At 40.3% G+C, this 19,254-nt stretch overlaps 1 protein-coding gene across 3 annotated transcripts in view; it reads left to right on the top strand.

The window, feature by feature from the left end:
- NR3C2 (nuclear receptor subfamily 3 group C member 2) overlaps positions 1-6,759 on the top strand; it is a 309,620-nt gene extending 302,861 nt beyond the window's left edge. For 2 of the 3 annotated variants that reach the window (XM_018554260.1, XM_018554261.1), the window contains exons 9-10: positions 2,404-2,454; positions 5,049-6,759. In XM_018554260.1, coding sequence (XP_018409762.1) covers positions 2,404-2,454; positions 5,049-5,153 — 156 coding nt within the window. In that variant the 3' untranslated portion in view covers positions 5,154-6,759. Of the gene's footprint in view, positions 1-2,403; positions 2,455-4,997 lie in introns of all 3 variants that reach the window. The other variant, XM_018554262.1, reaches the window with a different exon arrangement.
- Positions 6,760-19,254: the final 12,495 nt, after the last annotated feature.

Raw genomic sequence — 19,254 nt, forward strand, 5'->3', positions numbered from 1 at the left:
TAGAACAATATCGGACCTCTGAAAAGTACAAGCATGCATATGTACTCAGTACTTGGTTTGGGCCCCTTTTGCAGCACTTACTGCAATTACTTTTGCACGATATTCTAATTATTCGAGTTTCACCTGTATAGATAGACATTTTAAACAATCAGCGCCAGCATTAGCACCCATCTTTCCCTAAATATTCTATGTCTGCTGCAACAACACTGAACAAAGGCTGCTGTGAAACCTGACTTTTAAAGGGAGGGGGGCTGGCACAAGAAAGTCCCCATGATTGGCTCCTCCAAGCAACCTTACTACAGTTTAGAGGCCAGGAAGTACATTGTTGGGAATGTGTTGCTATGGGCATGAATAGCTGCATTTGTTTGCCATTTTCTCAAACAGCGAATGGTTGCACCCATAGTCAACCTGAACCTGAAGCTCATCGCTATTAAGTACCTGTTTCTGAAAAGACTGGTTGCCTGGTTATTACGCTGACCCTATGACTTCAGTATGGTTTAAGTCACTAACACATGATAAGTATGCAGATAAGACAAGTCAGAGACAAGTTCGAAGTCCTTATCAGCAGACAGGTTAGTGACTCAAAGTATTGAAATAAGAGGATCAGTGTGACAGACAGCAACTAGAGTTTTCAGAAGGAGAAGTCAGCCGTGGCAGCCACTTTGTTTCTCTTGAGATGGAATTCAATGAAAAAAAGAAATCAGGTTTAATGATATTATCTCAAGTTACTCTGAAAAGGAAAATTAGTCTGAGTGTGATTTCACCGGGTTTTGTTTATGTCCCTTTAATGACACCTATAGGATGATAATAATAGTACTGTATTAAAGGGAACTGTATGGCTATGACTAATTTTATAGTTCTGAATCACGTGCAGGTGAGCAAAGAGCATATGTGGAGGAAGAGTCCTATCTAGTCTTTCTAGTCTTTCATCTGAAGTATTACTCATAGGGCAAGATTTGGAAATGCATGTACGTGCAATGTGACAGTTTTCTGTATTAAATATGTTCAACATAAGATTTAAGTTAGTTGATCTACCATGTGCATTTTCTAAAGTGTCCTTTCTAAAAACCTGAGTCTTCACGGAAAGGACAACGTGTGATTACTCCTAGGGAGCCATTAAATGTATTTATACTGGTTTGTATTTTGAGAAACTGAAAAATTTATTTTCTATCCTTTTGAATCATAAAAGTGATTATTTCTCATCAAACATTTTATGTTCCAACCCGCAGCCTTGTTCCATGCCACAGAGATGTGAAGGTAGGTCACCAGCACTCCACAAAGCGAAGAAAAGATTGTTTATTGCAAAAACCGTCACATAGGTCAAAATTGCCAACATTTTAGGGCCGCGCAGGGTTCCTTCTTCAAGGCGACACAGTGATGCCTTGAGGTCACTATGTCGCCTTAAGGAAGAGACCCAGCACAACTCCAAAATGTTGGCAATTCTGACTTACGTGACATTATTTGCAATAAACAATATTTTCTTTTCATTTTGGAGTGCTGGTGACCTACCTTCACATCTCTGAGGTTCTGCATGGCACCATCCGAGGCGCTCACTTCGAGCACTTGTCTTATGTACACTGGTCACAACGCTGTATGGTGTGCAGCAGGCACTTTCAACAATTGATGTTCCATGCCACAGACTTACAAAGTAGGAAGTGAGAAAATGAGGCTGAATGTTTGGGAACTTCCAGGTTGTATAGCAATGTAGCTGTGGCATCTGTATTATGACAAACTGTTTCATTTAAGGAACCAGACTGACATTTTCTAAAACTAAAGCAAGCATCCATAAAGCAGACAAAGTTAAGAACAAACCACTTAATGTCAGTTTTATGTTTACAGCAACTTTGACTGTAAGTTTGTCAAAATGCCTCTTCCTCTGGGGACTGTTAAAATGCTGGTCACTTGTGGCAAAGCTAGAGGCACACTGATGATAGAAAATATGTTGAAGTTTGACGGACACATGACAAAGTATTAAGTAAATGAACTGAAACAGCTAGAGGAACCCTAGAAGACAATGGGTGCTCATTGTTACATAGGAGTAAGGGAAGAATTACTGTATGTGAGGGTGTTTTACTGCTTCATATATCAGTGTATTATAGCAGTGATGGGGAAGGCAACAGAATTTACACAGAAAAGTTTATGTTTTATAGTATGTGAATGCACACTGGGTTGATTTATGAAAGGAATAGAGCCTGCTCACATGGCAAATGAATGTCCGTTGAGCTTGGTGAATAGGATGAAGCTGTGTTTACTTCAACCAATCACACTAGCAGAAAATCCACTTTTGTAAAATTTCGCTTGCATATAGTTTTACAAGAAATGTTCTCATTTCTACTGACATTTTTTTCCACTGAATGGTTAATGTTCACTCATTTCATAATATGAATTATCTTTGTTTTGCAGGTGGTTGGTGACTTGTTGGAGTTCTGCTTCTATACCTTTAGGGAATCTCAGGCGCTGAAAGTGGAGTTTCCTGAGATTTGTCATAATTGTGATGATTATGGCTTGCAGCTCATGAAAACCCCAAGAACCCCAAATCCACAACCTCAAAAAAGTAGATTATTACATGCAATCAATAAAACAAGGATTGTACATAGAACAATATCGGACCTCTGAAAAGTACAAGCATGCATATGTACTCAGTACTTGGTTTGGGCCCCTTTTGCAGCACTTACTGCAATTACTTTTGCACGATATTCTAATTATTCGAGTTTCACCTGTATAGATAGACATTTTAAACAATCAGCGCCAGCATTAGCACCCATCTTTCCCTAAATATTCTATGTCTGCTGCAACAACACTGAACAAAGGCTGCTGTGAAACCTGACTTTTAAAGGGAGGGGGGCTGGCACAAGAAAGTCCCCATGATTGGCTCCTCCAAGCAACCTTACTACAGTTTAGAGGCCAGGAAGTACATTGTTGGGAATGTGTTGCTATGGGCATGAATAGCTGCATTTGTTTGCCATTTTCTCAAACAGCGAATGGTTGCACCCATAGTCAACCTGAACCTGAAGCTCATCGCTATTAAGTACCTGTTTCTGAAAAGACTGGTTGCCTGGTTATTACGCTGACCCTATGACTTCAGTATGGTTTAAGTCACTAACACATGATAAGTATGCAGATAAGACAAGTCAGAGACAAGTTCGAAGTCCTTATCAGCAGACAGGTTAGTGACTCAAAGTATTGAAATAAGAGGATCAGTGTGACAGACAGCAACTAGAGTTTTCAGAAGGAGAAGTCAGCCGTGGCAGCCACTTTGTTTCTCTTGAGATGGAATTCAATGAAAAAAAGAAATCAGGTTTAATGATATTATCTCAAGTTACTCTGAAAAGGAAAATTAGTCTGAGTGTGATTTCACCGGGTTTTGTTTATGTCCCTTTAATGACACCTATAGGATGATAATAATAGTACTGTATTAAAGGGAACTGTATGGCTATGACTAATTTTATAGTTCTGAATCACGTGCAGGTGAGCAAAGAGCATATGTGGAGGAAGAGTCCTATCTAGTCTTTCTAGTCTTTCATCTGAAGTATTACTCATAGGGCAAGATTTGGAAATGCATGTACGTGCAATGTGACAGTTTTCTGTATTAAATATGTTCAACATAAGATTTAAGTTAGTTGATCTACCATGTGCATTTTCTAAAGTGTCCTTTCTAAAAACCTGAGTCTTCACGGAAAGGACAACGTGTGATTACTCCTAGGGAGCCATTAAATGTATTTATACTGGTTTGTATTTTGAGAAACTGAAAAATTTATTTTCTATCCTTTTGAATCATAAAAGTGATTATTTCTCATCAAACATTTTATGTTCCAACCCGCAGCCTTGTTCCATGCCACAGAGATGTGAAGGTAGGTCACCAGCACTCCACAAAGCGAAGAAAAGATTGTTTATTGCAAAAACCGTCACATAGGTCAAAATTGCCAACATTTTAGGGCCGCGCAGGGTTCCTTCTTCAAGGCGACACAGTGATGCCTTGAGGTCACTATGTCGCCTTAAGGAAGAGACCCAGCACAACTCCAAAATGTTGGCAATTCTGACTTACGTGACATTATTTGCAATAAACAATATTTTCTTTTCATTTTGGAGTGCTGGTGACCTACCTTCACATCTCTGAGGTTCTGCATGGCACCATCCGAGGCGCTCACTTCGAGCACTTGTCTTATGTACACTGGTCACAACGCTGTATGGTGTGCAGCAGGCACTTTCAACAATTGATGTTCCATGCCACAGACTTACAAAGTAGGAAGTGAGAAAATGAGGCTGAATGTTTGGGAACTTCCAGGTTGTATAGCAATGTAGCTGTGGCATCTGTATTATGACAAACTGTTTCATTTAAGGAACCAGACTGACATTTTCTAAAACTAAAGCAAGCATCCATAAAGCAGACAAAGTTAAGAACAAACCACTTAATGTCAGTTTTATGTTTACAGCAACTTTGACTGTAAGTTTGTCAAAATGCCTCTTCCTCTGGGGACTGTTAAAATGCTGGTCACTTGTGGCAAAGCTAGAGGCACACTGATGATAGAAAATATGTTGAAGTTTGACGGACACATGACAAAGTATTAAGTAAATGAACTGAAACAGCTAGAGGAACCCTAGAAGACAATGGGTGCTCATTGTTACATAGGAGTAAGGGAAGAATTACTGTATGTGAGGGTGTTTTACTGCTTCATATATCAGTGTATTATAGCAGTGATGGGGAAGGCAACAGAATTTACACAGAAAAGTTTATGTTTTATAGTATGTGAATGCACACTGGGTTGATTTATGAAAGGAATAGAGCCTGCTCACATGGCAAATGAATGTCCGTTGAGCTTGGTGAATAGGATGAAGCTGTGTTTACTTCAACCAATCACACTAGCAGAAAATCCACTTTTGTAAAATTTCGCTTGCATATAGTTTTACAAGAAATGTTCTCATTTCTACTGACATTTTTTTCCACTGAATGGTTAATGTTCACTCATTTCATAATATGAATTATCTTTGTTTTGCAGGTGGTTGGTGACTTGTTGGAGTTCTGCTTCTATACCTTTAGGGAATCTCAGGCGCTGAAAGTGGAGTTTCCTGCTATGCTTGTGGAAATCATCAGTGATCAGCTACCAAAGGTAGAGTCGGGGAATGCCAAGCCTTTGTACTTTCACAGAAAGTAACTGGAAGAGTCTTACAGGAAAACTTTGCCTTAAGTTTCCTCCGATGTTCCATACACAAGCTGGATATAAGAAACTACATTTTTTTTTATTCTTTCAAAAACAAGGAAGATAGACTCTTTTAAGCTGAATAATAAAAACAAATCACACTGTTTGGGGACTGAAGAATAAATGCCTGGAATCATGAGAGATGCAGCCAGCACCCCCCGACACTTGATAATTACTCCTATTCCTATGGATAAAAAGCCATATCTAGTCAATGACTGATTCGTTTTGATATTTTAACATTGAAATTAGAAGGAAATGCCATGGAGTTTCTGGCTTTGTTTCATTTGGGTTCATGGACACAAGAAGACTTTTAAATGGTTACCCTCGGTTTGCACACAACGTGTACAATCAATATGGGGCATTAAATATTCTTTTCTTGTACAAAACAAAGAGAAAGCTGATGAGAAAACAATAAAAAAAAGCTGTTGTATAAAAAAAAATGAGGAACCTTTGATGTTGGATAATCACTTCCCTTTTGTGGCATTTGTTGTCCCATGTTATGAGTCATACTGCAAGATGAAGGCGATGCCTTCTATTTTTATGCTTTGTTTTCCGCAGTGGTAGTTGGCGCCAGTGCTGTGCCATCGGAGGCATAGACCTCGCTCCCTTTGCCATGTAAGCATGCAGCAAGTTTTACATGAACCCCTGGTGTGTAAAGCAGGCATTTATCTAATTCAAATAAAAAGTGATAATTCACCATAAAAAAAATGAAAGGTGGTACAATGTTCAAACAAATGCCCCGTCTCGATTTTATATTTGCTATATTGTGCTGGCTTTACAAATAATTTTACGCAGTCTATGCTGTATTGTATATTGCTATATATGTATAAATTGTGAAGGACCTGAGTCAAAAAAAAACTGTATGGTAATTTTTGTAAATTAGACTGAAAAAAAATCTTTAATGACTAAGGATGAATGGAAAGTATAGGAAAGTATTTTTGAAAGAATTCTATTTTGATGGAGAATATTTAAGTACTCTCTTTGTCTAAATAAGGTAATTTTTTTTTTTTTGTAAAGTGAACATGTTTTGCATGGATTCTGAACTGTTTACAGTGTATTTAAGGAAGGGAAAGCTGTGCCTTTTTAGCATCATATCTAATTTACCATTTTGCAATATCTGTTTGTAAATAGACTCACCTAAACTTTTTCAGTTATATTTAAGCTTTTCTACTTTTCTGTAAAACAGAAAAAAAGGTTCTACTTTTTTTGTGTACTGCTTGCAAGTAATACTGGAGCACACTTTCTAGGAATCCTTCCTCTTTTCTTGTGAATTACACTATTTTATTTTTCAAGGCGGACTTACTGTAAGTATGTTCCAAACGTGCTACAGGGTGGGAAAGGTTTTCCTGAGAAACACACTGAAGACAAAGCGTTCCTACAGGATCACTGACTCCCTCCAACATTGTGGGCCTTGTGTCTAAAAAAGGTTTTTTTGCCCATAGCAGCTGTTCAGGTTCTTACCTACATTTTAAAGTGCAATGGAAAAATGAAAGCTGGAATCTAATTTATTGCTTTGGACAACATCAAACACTTTTGTACACAAGCTCCCCTCCTCCCACCCATTTTTATTTTATTTGTTTCACGCGGGAAATTGCTTCATACATGAGCACTTCAGTTTTTAGGGTTATGGAGGGTAAGGTGTGAAGAGGCATGCCAAAAAAGATACCTTTATAGAGTGCACTTTACTTTCTGTATCAAGAAATCCTCATTCCCCAATATTCTATTTTAAACTTTATCTATGTACTTGGGGCTCATTTGGTAGTACCTGTTGCCATGCCAGATCTATGTGGGTGTAGACTCAGGCAGGCAGTGTGAAAGTTTGAGAATGATATGCCTTTATATGTAAAGGGGAAAATCTATTTCAAAATAAAATTTATTATATTTTTAAATGTATGGCATTACCGAATAGTATGACTAAAAATGGCACCAAAATGTTATCTTACCTCCTCCAAAAGATCAGACTTTTCGTCATCAGTGGGCCGAAGGTTGTAGAGTAATAAAGACAAACCTGGAATGTTTGGCATAAAAAGAGAATATGGTACAGTGTGATTCTGCATTTAAAAGGAAAGAAATAGCAAAGCCAAGGTGTGGCCAGTGCTATTAGAATGGTTGGGAAGATGTCTCTATCCTGTTACTACATCCTTTACAGTCCAGGCAACATGCATAACTAAAGTCTTGCCTTTGCCCACTGAGGTTTAAGAGTGGTACTGTAATGGAGTAGGCCAGGAATAGTAACATGTAAGAAGTGATGACGGTAATACCTCTAATAACTAGTGGAAACCTTTACCAAATACATTAACAGTCTGACAAGGAGGCCTTGAACATTTCACACTACAATTAAGGGTACTAGCCATATTCGATTTGTTGTTTTGACCCACAAAAATACCAGTGACCATCTTTTGTCCTCTCTTCCATTAACTGTGCACCTGTACAGAGTATGGGGGTTAATTTACCAAAGGCAAAACGGCTGTTCACTTTGCAAGGAAATCTTCCCTTAGTTTAGTGAATGAGGTGAAGCTCTGCTGACTTCCATCATCCAATCACATGTATGCAAAAATACTGTTTGTTTAAATTTTCCTTGAACATGACTGGGTATTCCTTGTAAAGGTGAATTTTTACCAAATTTACTAACCTAAGGGAAAATTCCATTGCAAAGTGAAAAGCCTATTTGCCTTTATTAAATCAACCTCTATATGTAAGATTCACAGTGGAAGCTAAGAGAGGTCTGAAAGAATGAAAACTTTTGTGGGAGCTAACCCTACATGGTAGTTCCTTGTATTAGTCCGCTTATCACTTCACAGTGTGGCATAAGGCAGTAGGCTTCTATCAATGTACAAACATGTAACTAAAGCTTGCCATACACCTATAGATTTTGTTCAGATGGAAAATGTGCAACAGATTCCTCCATCTACTCTAAACTGTGTGGATGGAGGAATCTCCCACTGGGCCAATCTTCAGCTCTCAAAACACCTGAACAATGCCTGCATTCAATCAGATGCCCAGGGAGGCCGATTAGCAGGATACTGAAGCTTGGCCAAGTGGGAGATTCCTCCATCCACAGTTTAGCGTAGATGGAGGAATCTGTTGCACTTTTTCCATCTGACCACAGAAAATCTGCAGATAAACTATAGGTGTATATCCAGCTTAAGCCTACCATGATTATTTGTCTTCATAGATTTCCCAGAATCCCACCTTAGTTCAGTCTGTTGTAAGGGTAAACAAGAGTTGACTGTTGGCTATATGTAGTGTGTTGTGGAATATGGGAGGGTCTAATGGGGCTATTTTGTCTCAGGTTACATCAATGTTGGCAAGTATATTAGATTTTATAAAGAAACTGTAACTGATTGAGCTAGTATTAGGAGACTCGTGTACCCTGACCAAATATCACAAAGAGAATTTCCAACCTGAAAAACATAACATTGTTGCTTTAGGCTCAGTGGGTATGGTCCATGGTAGCCAAGTATGAACCTAATTCTGTAGCCATCTGAAAGTGGCTCATACTTTAACCGCCATAGAGTGCTAGTATGCCGCTCTCTGCAACAAGCCATTTAAAAAGAACATACCAAGGTATAAAGCCATTAGGACTATGATGATTACAGTATTGGGCTTATTTAGTATAATCAGTACAAGTAGTAGTAATGACATTCAAATTGCTGTAATCCGTGGCAACCAGACTCTCTAGCTTACTGCAGTCACATCGATTACAAGCCGATTTCTTATTGGGTTACTACACTAGTCACATTATTATTGCTTTTTGCACTACTTTATAGGAAAGGCGAGGCCTGTTACACTAACTTAAACTTAGCACACCAAGAACAGTTGTGTGTACACAGCCTATAGTATCCAAGCTACTACCATTTAGAAATTTTCATTTGAATGAGGAAACTCAGCCACTGAGGATAGTTTATCATTTGTAAATATCCATCTATACACTGGAACAGGAAATTTACCCCAAGGCAGGTTTTATGTATAGGGATATCTCAGTCATTTATATCATTTTTCCAAATTCTAGGCAGATTGATTCCATTGAAAAGAATAAGCAAGACTCGTATAACAAGCCAGAATACTGCTTGGGAATATTGTTATCCCTCCTGTAAAGCCAGCAAACAATGTGTACAAAGCACTGCACACCAAATCCATTTCATTACTTGCACATGAAGACATAGGAAACAAGCACTGCAGTAATGTAGATTTTCACCTTTGGTCATGCACCAGTTTGCAGTTCTTAGACACTGGCATAAGACTTTTTAGCACTGTAATGATCCCAGCATGAATACATTGGGTATGCTATAACCTTTACCAGGCGCAGTGCCGTTTATACTCTGCAATCTACCAATAAGTAGTGTATAGGGTATAGTTTATTGCCAACATGTTTATAGCTTTTTCCAAAGCAGGGTATGGTCTAGTATTCTTAAACCTGTAGTCAGTTTTACAACAAAAAAAAGAAAAGAAAAAAAAAAGAAAACAATATTTGATAATATGAACCTGTTTGTCACACAGTTTTTTAACAGTTTTTAGATTATCTTTCCACCACCTCGGATTCACATTGTACATGTTCTGTTAAACATGATTTCACATCACTAACATTGATCTTCAATGTTATAGGATCTCATTTAGGGAACAATAGTGTCTGCAGTCAGGGTGTACAATAAGAGCGAAAGGCTGGATTTGAAGCCAGAAAGCAGTTGGGTACGTCACTGAGTCTGGGTACCTGCCTTATGTCCAGGTCCAGGCTGGGTATTGGCAGCTTTCTGCATCGTCCTTAGAAGCTGCACAGCAGAGAGCACAGTCTGTTTTTCTATCCTGCTTAAAGCAGGCATGGGTAACTATGGGGAGTCACTAAACCGATGCTATTTAATGCCATATTTGTGTCTCAATATCATTTTACTTAAGGGCAGCATTAAAAAAACAAAATAATGAAAACTTGTGTGAATTGTTTTTGTTGGAAGCCAAACTCCATTTTTATTTTGACATTTTCTACTAATAAAAAGAAAAAACCTTGCATTAGTTTTCTGTGGTCTCCCATTAATTGCTGCTGACCTAACAATACTCTAAAGCACACACACACACACACACACACACACACACACACACACCATTTAAAGTGATTGCATTGTCTCTTCTCACAGAAAACTAACAAATGAAAGGGCTGCTCACCATGTATTAGCAGCTGAACACATTTGGTTGGAACAGTATGATTGCAGCTTATAGCAGAGCTGACGGACAAAACAAATCTTAAGACTGCATTGGCATCTAAGCAGTTCCCAGCAGTACAACACAGTCAGCCATGCAGAAAACATAGAACTGTCATACAGATCAATCAGACCCAATCATACCGCCTCAGTGCAATGTGTTCTAGAAAATGCAACAGCCATGAATTTCACTGCTTGAAAGGCTGTTTTAAAGCCAGAGAAATCCATGATAAAGCAATGGTTCAGTGAAGTATATCATTCGACCAGCAGAAGGAGTGTCAATGCGCCACAAGACATGTCGTAAGGTGCATTAACCATTTCTGGACCTTGGATACAAGTGTACCTCTGCGTGCCTCAAAGTCTGTAAGTGACCACAGTTACCTCACTGAGAAGAGCCGCTTCCCGAGCCATGATACCTGTGCCCCGATTCAGCCGCCGGAGACTCTGTAGTGTAGCCATGTGAAGTTGTAGAGCGGTCCCTTGTGTATCCTTTCGCAGTTGCGGTCAGCGGAGGAAGGATACGTGAGCCAGTGCCAACTCTGTAGTGGTTTTAATGGCGATCACATGACAGCCCCAAAAAAGGCGTTATTTTGAAACAGCACAAATGGAACCAGGCAAATTAAGGGCTACCTGTACTTTCTAAGTATGAAGCACCACCGTAAAACTCCTATTTCTGGAGGGGTCATGGCCGACTGCGAAGGAAGATGGCCGCATAAGAGACGTGCTCCGGCTTCGTATCCGCAGCAGGACATAGCGACACGGCAAGAGGGGCCGCCAGCGCTTAATATCCACATCCCCGTCTTCCTCTTTTACCAGAGATGAGGATGAACAAACGAAAACACAAGGGAGGGCCGCGGAAACTGACAGATTTCTTTAAGGCCGCCTGGACGCCACAAAGATGGCGCCGACCCGCCCTGCACGTCAGCAATGTCCTCCACTGCCCCTAGGAGAAGGGCCAGACAGCAGACTGTGCCGTCCAACGCAACACCGGGCGAGACTTCAGGTAGTGCTGGCTCATCTACCGAGGGTAGCCCAGAGAAGCCGAAATCAAAGAGGGCCATCCCGAATTCCAGAAACAGGGAGGTAAGCTCTGCATCCCCTACTGATGATATTGCTGACCCTCCTGATGACCATGATGTTTATCCGACATCTAACCAGCCCATCATGGACACCACTTTAAAGGATATGCTCCTGTCTCTCCGAAATTCATTACATGAAGACTTTTCATCCCTCATCCATCCACAAGTTCACTGAGGAACTTAATGACCTGGGAGATAGAGTGGATTTCATGGAAACTACAGCTGATGAGGTCCCCCGCCTTAAAGATATAATGTCAATCTGAGAGGAGTGACCGAGACGGTATCATTGACCGATCTTACACTCTATGTCCAATCGATGCTGGGAGGCCTATTCCCTTCACTACAAAGCTTTGAAATAGTAGTAGATAGAGCACATCACCTTCCTAATCCTTCTTATCTCCCTGTCACACTACCTAGAGATGTCATTGCACACATTCATTTTTATCATGTGAAGGAGCAGCTTATGTCACTGGCACGTTCCACATCTCCGCTACCAGCTCCCTATGCCCACATTGTACTGTACAATGACCTACCACAGATGACCATTCAAGCAAGAAAAGTATTACATCCCGTAACTAAAGCGCTTCGAAACAACAAGGTGGCGTATAAGTGGGGTTTCCCCACTAAGCTCATTGTATCGCATAATGGGAAATCGCATACCGTCTCTAAAGTAGACAAGGGATTCAAGCTGCTCCAAGAATGGGGCTTCATTACACCCCCAAATGCTCCAGATCCTACTTGAAGACCCAGTACAGCGGCACTGCTCTGCGTTCCCTCTGGTGCCTATCAATATTGTTGGAATTCCCCAAGTTTGACTGGTCCTGAACGGATTCGAACCCAATAATCAATCTCCGCCCTCCGATAGTGGTGGATATTTTACCATCACAACACTGGAGGACCCGATATGGGGTCTCTCTGTATTTTGTTTTCTTTTTTGCTATTTTCTGTAGTTCCCGTTTTCTTTTTCCACTCCCACTACCCTGGAGCTATGAACTTAGTGCCTAGCACTTTCATATTGAGGCACACTACATCCGCTAACAGCTTTATAGACAATACATATTATCACAAATATGATGTCAGATGGTACCAATGGACTTTTGAGAGTCTTCTATCCAACAATGCCAGCACCCACTACATTTTCTTATGGATCTTAAACTACTGTCACTAAATGCTAAAGGTCTAAACAGCTACCTCAAAAGGTACCTGCTTTGGGAAGAATCCCTTCATCAATCGATATACTTTGTGTCCAAGAGACCACTTCATTACACGGCATCCCCGTTTTTCGCCACAAACACTTGCCTCATATATACTTTTCCAATGCTCAAAAGAAGAAAGGAGGAGTGCTCATAGCCATTAAAAACACTATCTATATATATATATGGTTTGGGGGGTCTTTTACAAACGCTAGCAACGCAGCAGTTGAAAAAATATTCTATTCTGGTCGGTACCTCTGTGGTACCGAGCAGAATTGAAAAAGGAGAAAATGATTGGGCGGAGCTAGCAGTGACAGCTAGCTCCGCCCAACTGTTTTCTATTGCACGGGACGAGTTGTCATTAAAATGAGAGCTTGTCGGAGCCGGCGGTCATATCAAAGCCGGGTTTTCAACAAGCTCTCATGACAGTCCAGGGCCCCTGGTTACTAGGTAACCAGGAGATGCTGAACTGTCATTACACACTGAGAACCCGGCGGAGCCGCAGGGCTTGGCAGGGAAAGGGTTAATGCCATTCTGGACGCCTCCATGGATGTTTCGAACCCTACAACTTCTTGAAGACCATCCTTATCTAAAGTGCTTTTTAAAGAGGGGCTTTACGATCCCTGGAGATGCCTGCAAAAAGACTATTCCTTTTTCTCTACACCTCATGCATCATACTCGAGAATCGACCTGTTCCTTGTGGACAAATGGCTACTACAAAAAGTGAAAGCCGCTCACATACATAACATTTCATGGTCAGATCATGCCCCCGATTACCCTCACCCTTACGGATCGGGGTATGTCATCGACCACTATGCTATGGAGGAACAATGTATCTTTGCTTTCATCACAAAATCATAGACCCTTCATCGAGGACCGGTTGAAGGAATACTTTCAGCTTAATGAGCATTCCACTGATGACCCCTTTGTGATGTGGAATGCCCATAAAGCATTCATGAGAGGGGTCCTGATCCAGTTGGGAGCTAGGGAGAGGAGGAGAAGGACGCAGGAGTTTGATGACTTGACAACCCGAATTAAAAAACTGGAACTGGCCCATAAAAATGCATTAGATAAGCGCACCCTCGAAGATCAACTGGTGGCTAGGAACGATTTACAGACCCTACTTATTACTAATCATACATGGCAATTGACTAGACTCAATGCTACCTTCTACCACCAGGGTAATAGGACTAGTATGTTACTAGCTAACAAAATTACATTTCAACAATCCAAATCTAGGATAGCTAGCATAATCCATCCACGTACTCGCCAGAAATTGTATAACCCTAAAGATATAGCCGAAGCTTTCCAATCCTATTACTCCTCCCTTTATAATCTGAAAGAGGACCCTCATACTGCTTAGCCAAAATTAGACGCCATTGAAAGTTTTTTATATTGTTTAAACCTCTCCAAGCTGGCGCCAGAGGTTGTAGACGACCTGAACGCCCCATTCTCGTTGGAAGAGATAAAACAAACGATAACTAAATTACCGTTGAACAAATCCCCAGGCGCAGATGGCTTTTCCGGTGAATACTACAAGAATTTCCAAGACATACAACTCCCCCATCTACACACAATCTTTAACTCTGCTGTGTCCTCCTCCTCCTTCCCTCCGGAAATGTTAAGATCTGTTATTGTTACTCTGCCCAAGCCAGACAAGGAGCCAGCCCACACTGAAAATTATCGACCTATATCCCTTATAAACACGGATATTAAGTTGTACGCTAAGTTCATTGCTGAGAGACTATTGGCCATTACTTCTCTCCTGATTGGTCTGGACCAGGTCGGCTTCGTCCGAGGCCCCAGATGGGACTAGAAGAATGCTTAGCCTCATCAAATATGTAGAGGTGCGGAAAATGCCTTCCCGGCTTCTGGCTGTGGATGCAGAGAAGGTGTTTGATCGTATTCATTGGGGCTACATGTCTTCGGTACTCAAACAATTTGGCATGGGGGGGCATATTCTCTCGGCAATATTAGCCTTATATACTAACCCCACAGCCCAGGTATATTCGTCCAACTTGCTTTCTACCCCACTCGCCATAACAAATGGTATGAGACAAGGCTGTCCACTCTCAACAATTATTTTCTCACTTATCATGTAATCCTTAGCAACAGCCATTAGAAACAATCCGCTAATAGAAGGGATTCAGTTGGGACCCCAGGTCCACAAAATTGGCTGTTAGAGTCTGTGGAATCTGAATTGACCCGTATTACCAAATTCGAGTGGATAAGTAGAATCTCATCATTTAAAATGTTCGTACTTCCTAGAATCCTATATTATTTCCGGACTATCCCTATATTACTTCCAGCTTCCTTCTTTCTACAGATGCAGCTTGATGGTTATATATGGCAAGGAAAGAAAGGCAGAGTGAGGCATACGACTATGTGGCACCGCAAAAATAAAGGGGGAATGGGGCTCCCAATTCTAAAGCATTACTATTATGCTTCTCTATTAGATCAACTATTAGATCAACTTTATGCTTCGTTCCACCCATCACAGCATAATCTATGGTCCACCATGGAACAACAATTTGTCCATAGAGGAGATCTACCAGCCTGGTTGATAGCAAACTCTTTATATAGGTCACTCCAACCTACTGAATACCCTTCTCTCTTATGTTCCCTGAGACCATGACAATACTTAGTTGATAAGCCTTTCCCACCCTGGCTTGAGAAAGAAGTCAGTGACTTCGAAACACGTTGCCGCCCTGCTGCTCCATACAACCGGCGATCCCCATCACCATTACTACCCTTATAGATTCCCTCTACAATACTAATTTCCTTCTCAGAGTTATTCTATTGTTGTAGATGTTGATCGACATGTATACTTCCAATGTTGGGTTTGCATAGGGAGGTTCAATTACCGCTACATTCCATTGCGACTATTTTGTCCTTCGCGAACCCAAGGCGGAAGAATTATCAGGTTTAGTAGATGATGATGTATAAGTCTCAAAGTTACTACCATGCCAAACCTGTATCCATATTCGAATGTAATCAACATTGTTTTGCAGATATTTTATAACTTAAAGGAGAACTATGGGGTCAGTGTTTTTCCCCATAGTTCTCCTTAGGGTAATGGGAGGACACAAACTAGCGTCCTCACAATCTAAAGGTTTAAAAAAAACTCCTTTTTCTAAACGTATTACATAAGAATGGATGGGAGCTGCCTGAATGATGCTCTGAGTCCTGATACATTTCTGGCATCCCTTCTTCGATGTTTGGGATGTAAAGGAAAGATCAACTTTAATAAAAATGAAAAAAAGTTTTAAAAAATGGCATTTAGAATTGCCACACAAGCCCCATGTAAATTATTCATGTTATTAAACATTGCCTTTCCATTTTAAACTGCATCCGCTCTCATTTTCTAAAACTGTCAAAAAAAGTCCAATGCAATCTGGTGACCTGGAGATGTTTTGTACACAGTTGGTGTACACAACGTCCCCAGAAATATAATTTCCCGATTCTGTGATTGGCTGATCCCCTCCAATAGGAATTTCAAAACACTTTTTCTTCATAACAGAAACAGGTAGGAATCTGCAACAAAGTCTCATAAAATCCTGGCATTCTACATTGATCACCCGGAGAAGATTGATTTTCTTTTCTCAACAAGAGTGGAGTTGCTCTTTAAATAATTTTGGGTAAAACTGAGAGGAATTACTGCTGCTTATGGTGCAATATACGGAAGCTGGTCAAATACGTTTTCATTTTCAGAGAATATTTCCAGCTAAAAACTTTAAAATCGTGTCTACCAAGAAAATTATATTTATACCATTTATGCGATTGATTCATATTAAAGCATAAACCCCTTGCACAACCTCCTTCTCCCCCTCTAGAACATGTCCCAGAATTCCTTGTTCCTGTAGCAGGAAACCAGTTTTGTGACTCCCTGTGGGGACATCACCAGGCTTGTAAAATTCTTAAAGGGGTAGCTGCTGAAGTAGGGATCAACAGTGTGGCCTATGTCAGTTTCTATTAACGTAGGCACTCACCAGAACTACATCTACCAAGAGCCCTTTCCTACACCCAGTGTGTGGGCAGGCTCTTGGGAGTCAAGGTAGCCGGATTTTTTTTGAATGGGAAAGAAAATAATATATGCAAGTGGAGAAGGACAATGATAGGCAGAGCTCTGTAGTCCCGCATAGCTGACAACGCTGCTTGGGATGTCAGTGCAGCAGAGGCAGCATTGTCAGCCAATGATAGGAACTTACTAGCTTTATTCCTTACTAATATAAGTTTTTAAAGGAATGAAGCATGGGAAAATGTATGTATTGCTGAGACGTACTGCATATGTTTTTTTGCCAGTCATACACTTAAATCATTCCCTATCCAAAGCTAAAATGGTTTTGATTATAGATGAACTTCAAGCAAGAAGCAAAAGGGTATATTCCATTATGAAAACAGTGTTCGGGAATATTATGTGGTCTTTGGCAAAGGTTCTTGGGGTACTGATATTTAGGTAAAGCTTGAAAGTCAACTACTTTGGCTAAACAGTGATCGGTCCCATTGGAAGAGATTTTATGATGAATGTGTTCCCTTTGGTCAGACATCTGGCCGCTAAGCTGAGCCCACATTGCTTTTTTTTAAATCCCCAAGAGGCTGAATAATACCAAGATATAAAGGAATAAGAAGAAGGAATAAAGTTCTTTCAGCTATAATTTAACATTAGGTCTACCATATGTTTCAGAATTTCAAACTGATTTGAATAAAGGATTTCTTAAGCATTGAACACTTCTTAAATACAGTGGGATCAGATCTTAAAACTTGCATCTGGTGCTTTTAGAAAATAGATAGGGTGTTGGCTGAATGCATACTGACGTTACAGCAGATCAAAGTACCTTCCTTGTAGCAAAATAACAACCTCACATACTTAGTCCCCAGATATAAGCGGATTTTAAATAGTTCTAAGGCTAGAAGTTTGAGGTATAACTTTCTGATTGAGCCTTACAATTCTTATACCACCTTTCTTGAAAACTTCATGTTACAACTTGACATTGATGTCATGATACATTACCACCTCCAATCAAAGGTTAGTCATTGGTAATATTCTATCAGTTTAGAACAGAACATGTGATAATAATATCATAAAGGTGTTCCAGAACCAAAAAGAAAATAATCATCTGCACAGATGCTTGAATGTTACTTTCTACAGAACTATAAAGCAAAGGGTCTCAGGATAATAGGCATCTCAGTGAACTGAAGCAGAATTTAAGTCGGCATGTTGCAAACCTTGGCAATTTAAACTGGTATTGTAAGTTAAACAAAATATAAGCAGATGTTCTCTTTACTGAGAACTGTACGGTAGGTCCTTGAGGTGATGAATGTATCTACAATGCAAAGGTCAAGGTTGTCCCTGCCCCTTTCACACATTGGTCTCTTCAGGATGATTGAGAAGGTAGGACCAAGCACAACTTTCACTTTTAAGGTAACCCCTGCTTGTACATGTCTCTATTTGCTCAGTTTCCAGGTTTGTGACTGTTTCTTCTAAGATTAGATATGTAATGGTTTCATAGAAATAACTAAAACTTGATAAAAAATTTTTTTTCCTGTGCAGATTTCTTTAGAGCTGATCCCCTGGGGAAAACATATTAACCCTTGCAGTAGGGCTACCCCATGCTGCAAGGATTAACTGCTTATTTGGTCTAGGGAGCAAAAAAAGTTATACTCGCCCGATCCTCGGAGGCGGCCAGCTGCAACAGCGCTCTCTCCAGTCTGTCTCCTCCTATGTGCAGCAAAGGAATGTACCTTGGTGTCCTCAATTCCTATACACTGTATATAGAACATGATGATTTATGGGACCTTAGACCGCTGCAGCAGAGGGGGAGAGAAGCTCCAGTGACTGTTCTAAGAGCAAAGCTGGCTCAGAAGATCAGGCTAGTATAACTTTTTTGTTTTTATTTTCCTCTCTAGACACAAATGAGCAGTTACCCCTTCAATACGGGGGTAGCCCCACCCCACTACAAGGGCTAATACAAATGTTTTTCTTTAAAGAGTCTGATATGCACATATATACAAATGGAAGGTATTCATTACACAAAAGTACACTGAAAGCAGTTTAGTTTTTAGACCAGCATCAAAACAACAAAAGAAATCTCAGCAAATGTATCTTCTATAACAATACTTAATATAATGAAAGATGCTTAAAAGTGTTCTGCCTTCACTCCACAATAAGACAAATGCAGTATATACACTGATCAGCCATAACATTATGACCACTGAGAGGTGAAGTGAATAACATTGATTACCTTATTGCAATGGCACCTAGAATTAGGTGGGATTTATAAGTCAGCGAGTGAACATTTTGTCCTTGAAGTTGATGTGTTGGAAGCAGAAAAATGGGCAAGCATAAAGATTTGAGGGACTTTGACAAAGGTCAAACTGTGATGGCCAGACAACTGGGTCAGAGCAACTCCAAAACTGCAGCTCTTCTGGGATGTTCCTGCTCTGCAGAGTTCAGGACAAACCACAAGTGGTCCAAGGAAGGAAAACTGGTGAACTGGCGAAGCTGACTGATGCTTGTAGGGAGTGAAGGCTGGCCCATGTAGTCCAATCAAATAGAAGCACTATTGTCAGTGGCGTCACAAGAGGGGTGCGG

Source organism: Nanorana parkeri, unplaced genomic scaffold (genome assembly GCF_000935625.1).
Source record: "Nanorana parkeri isolate BGI_ZX_2015 unplaced genomic scaffold, ASM93562v1 scaffold150, whole genome shotgun sequence".
Classification (NCBI taxonomy): domain Eukaryota; kingdom Metazoa; phylum Chordata; class Amphibia; order Anura; family Dicroglossidae; genus Nanorana; species Nanorana parkeri.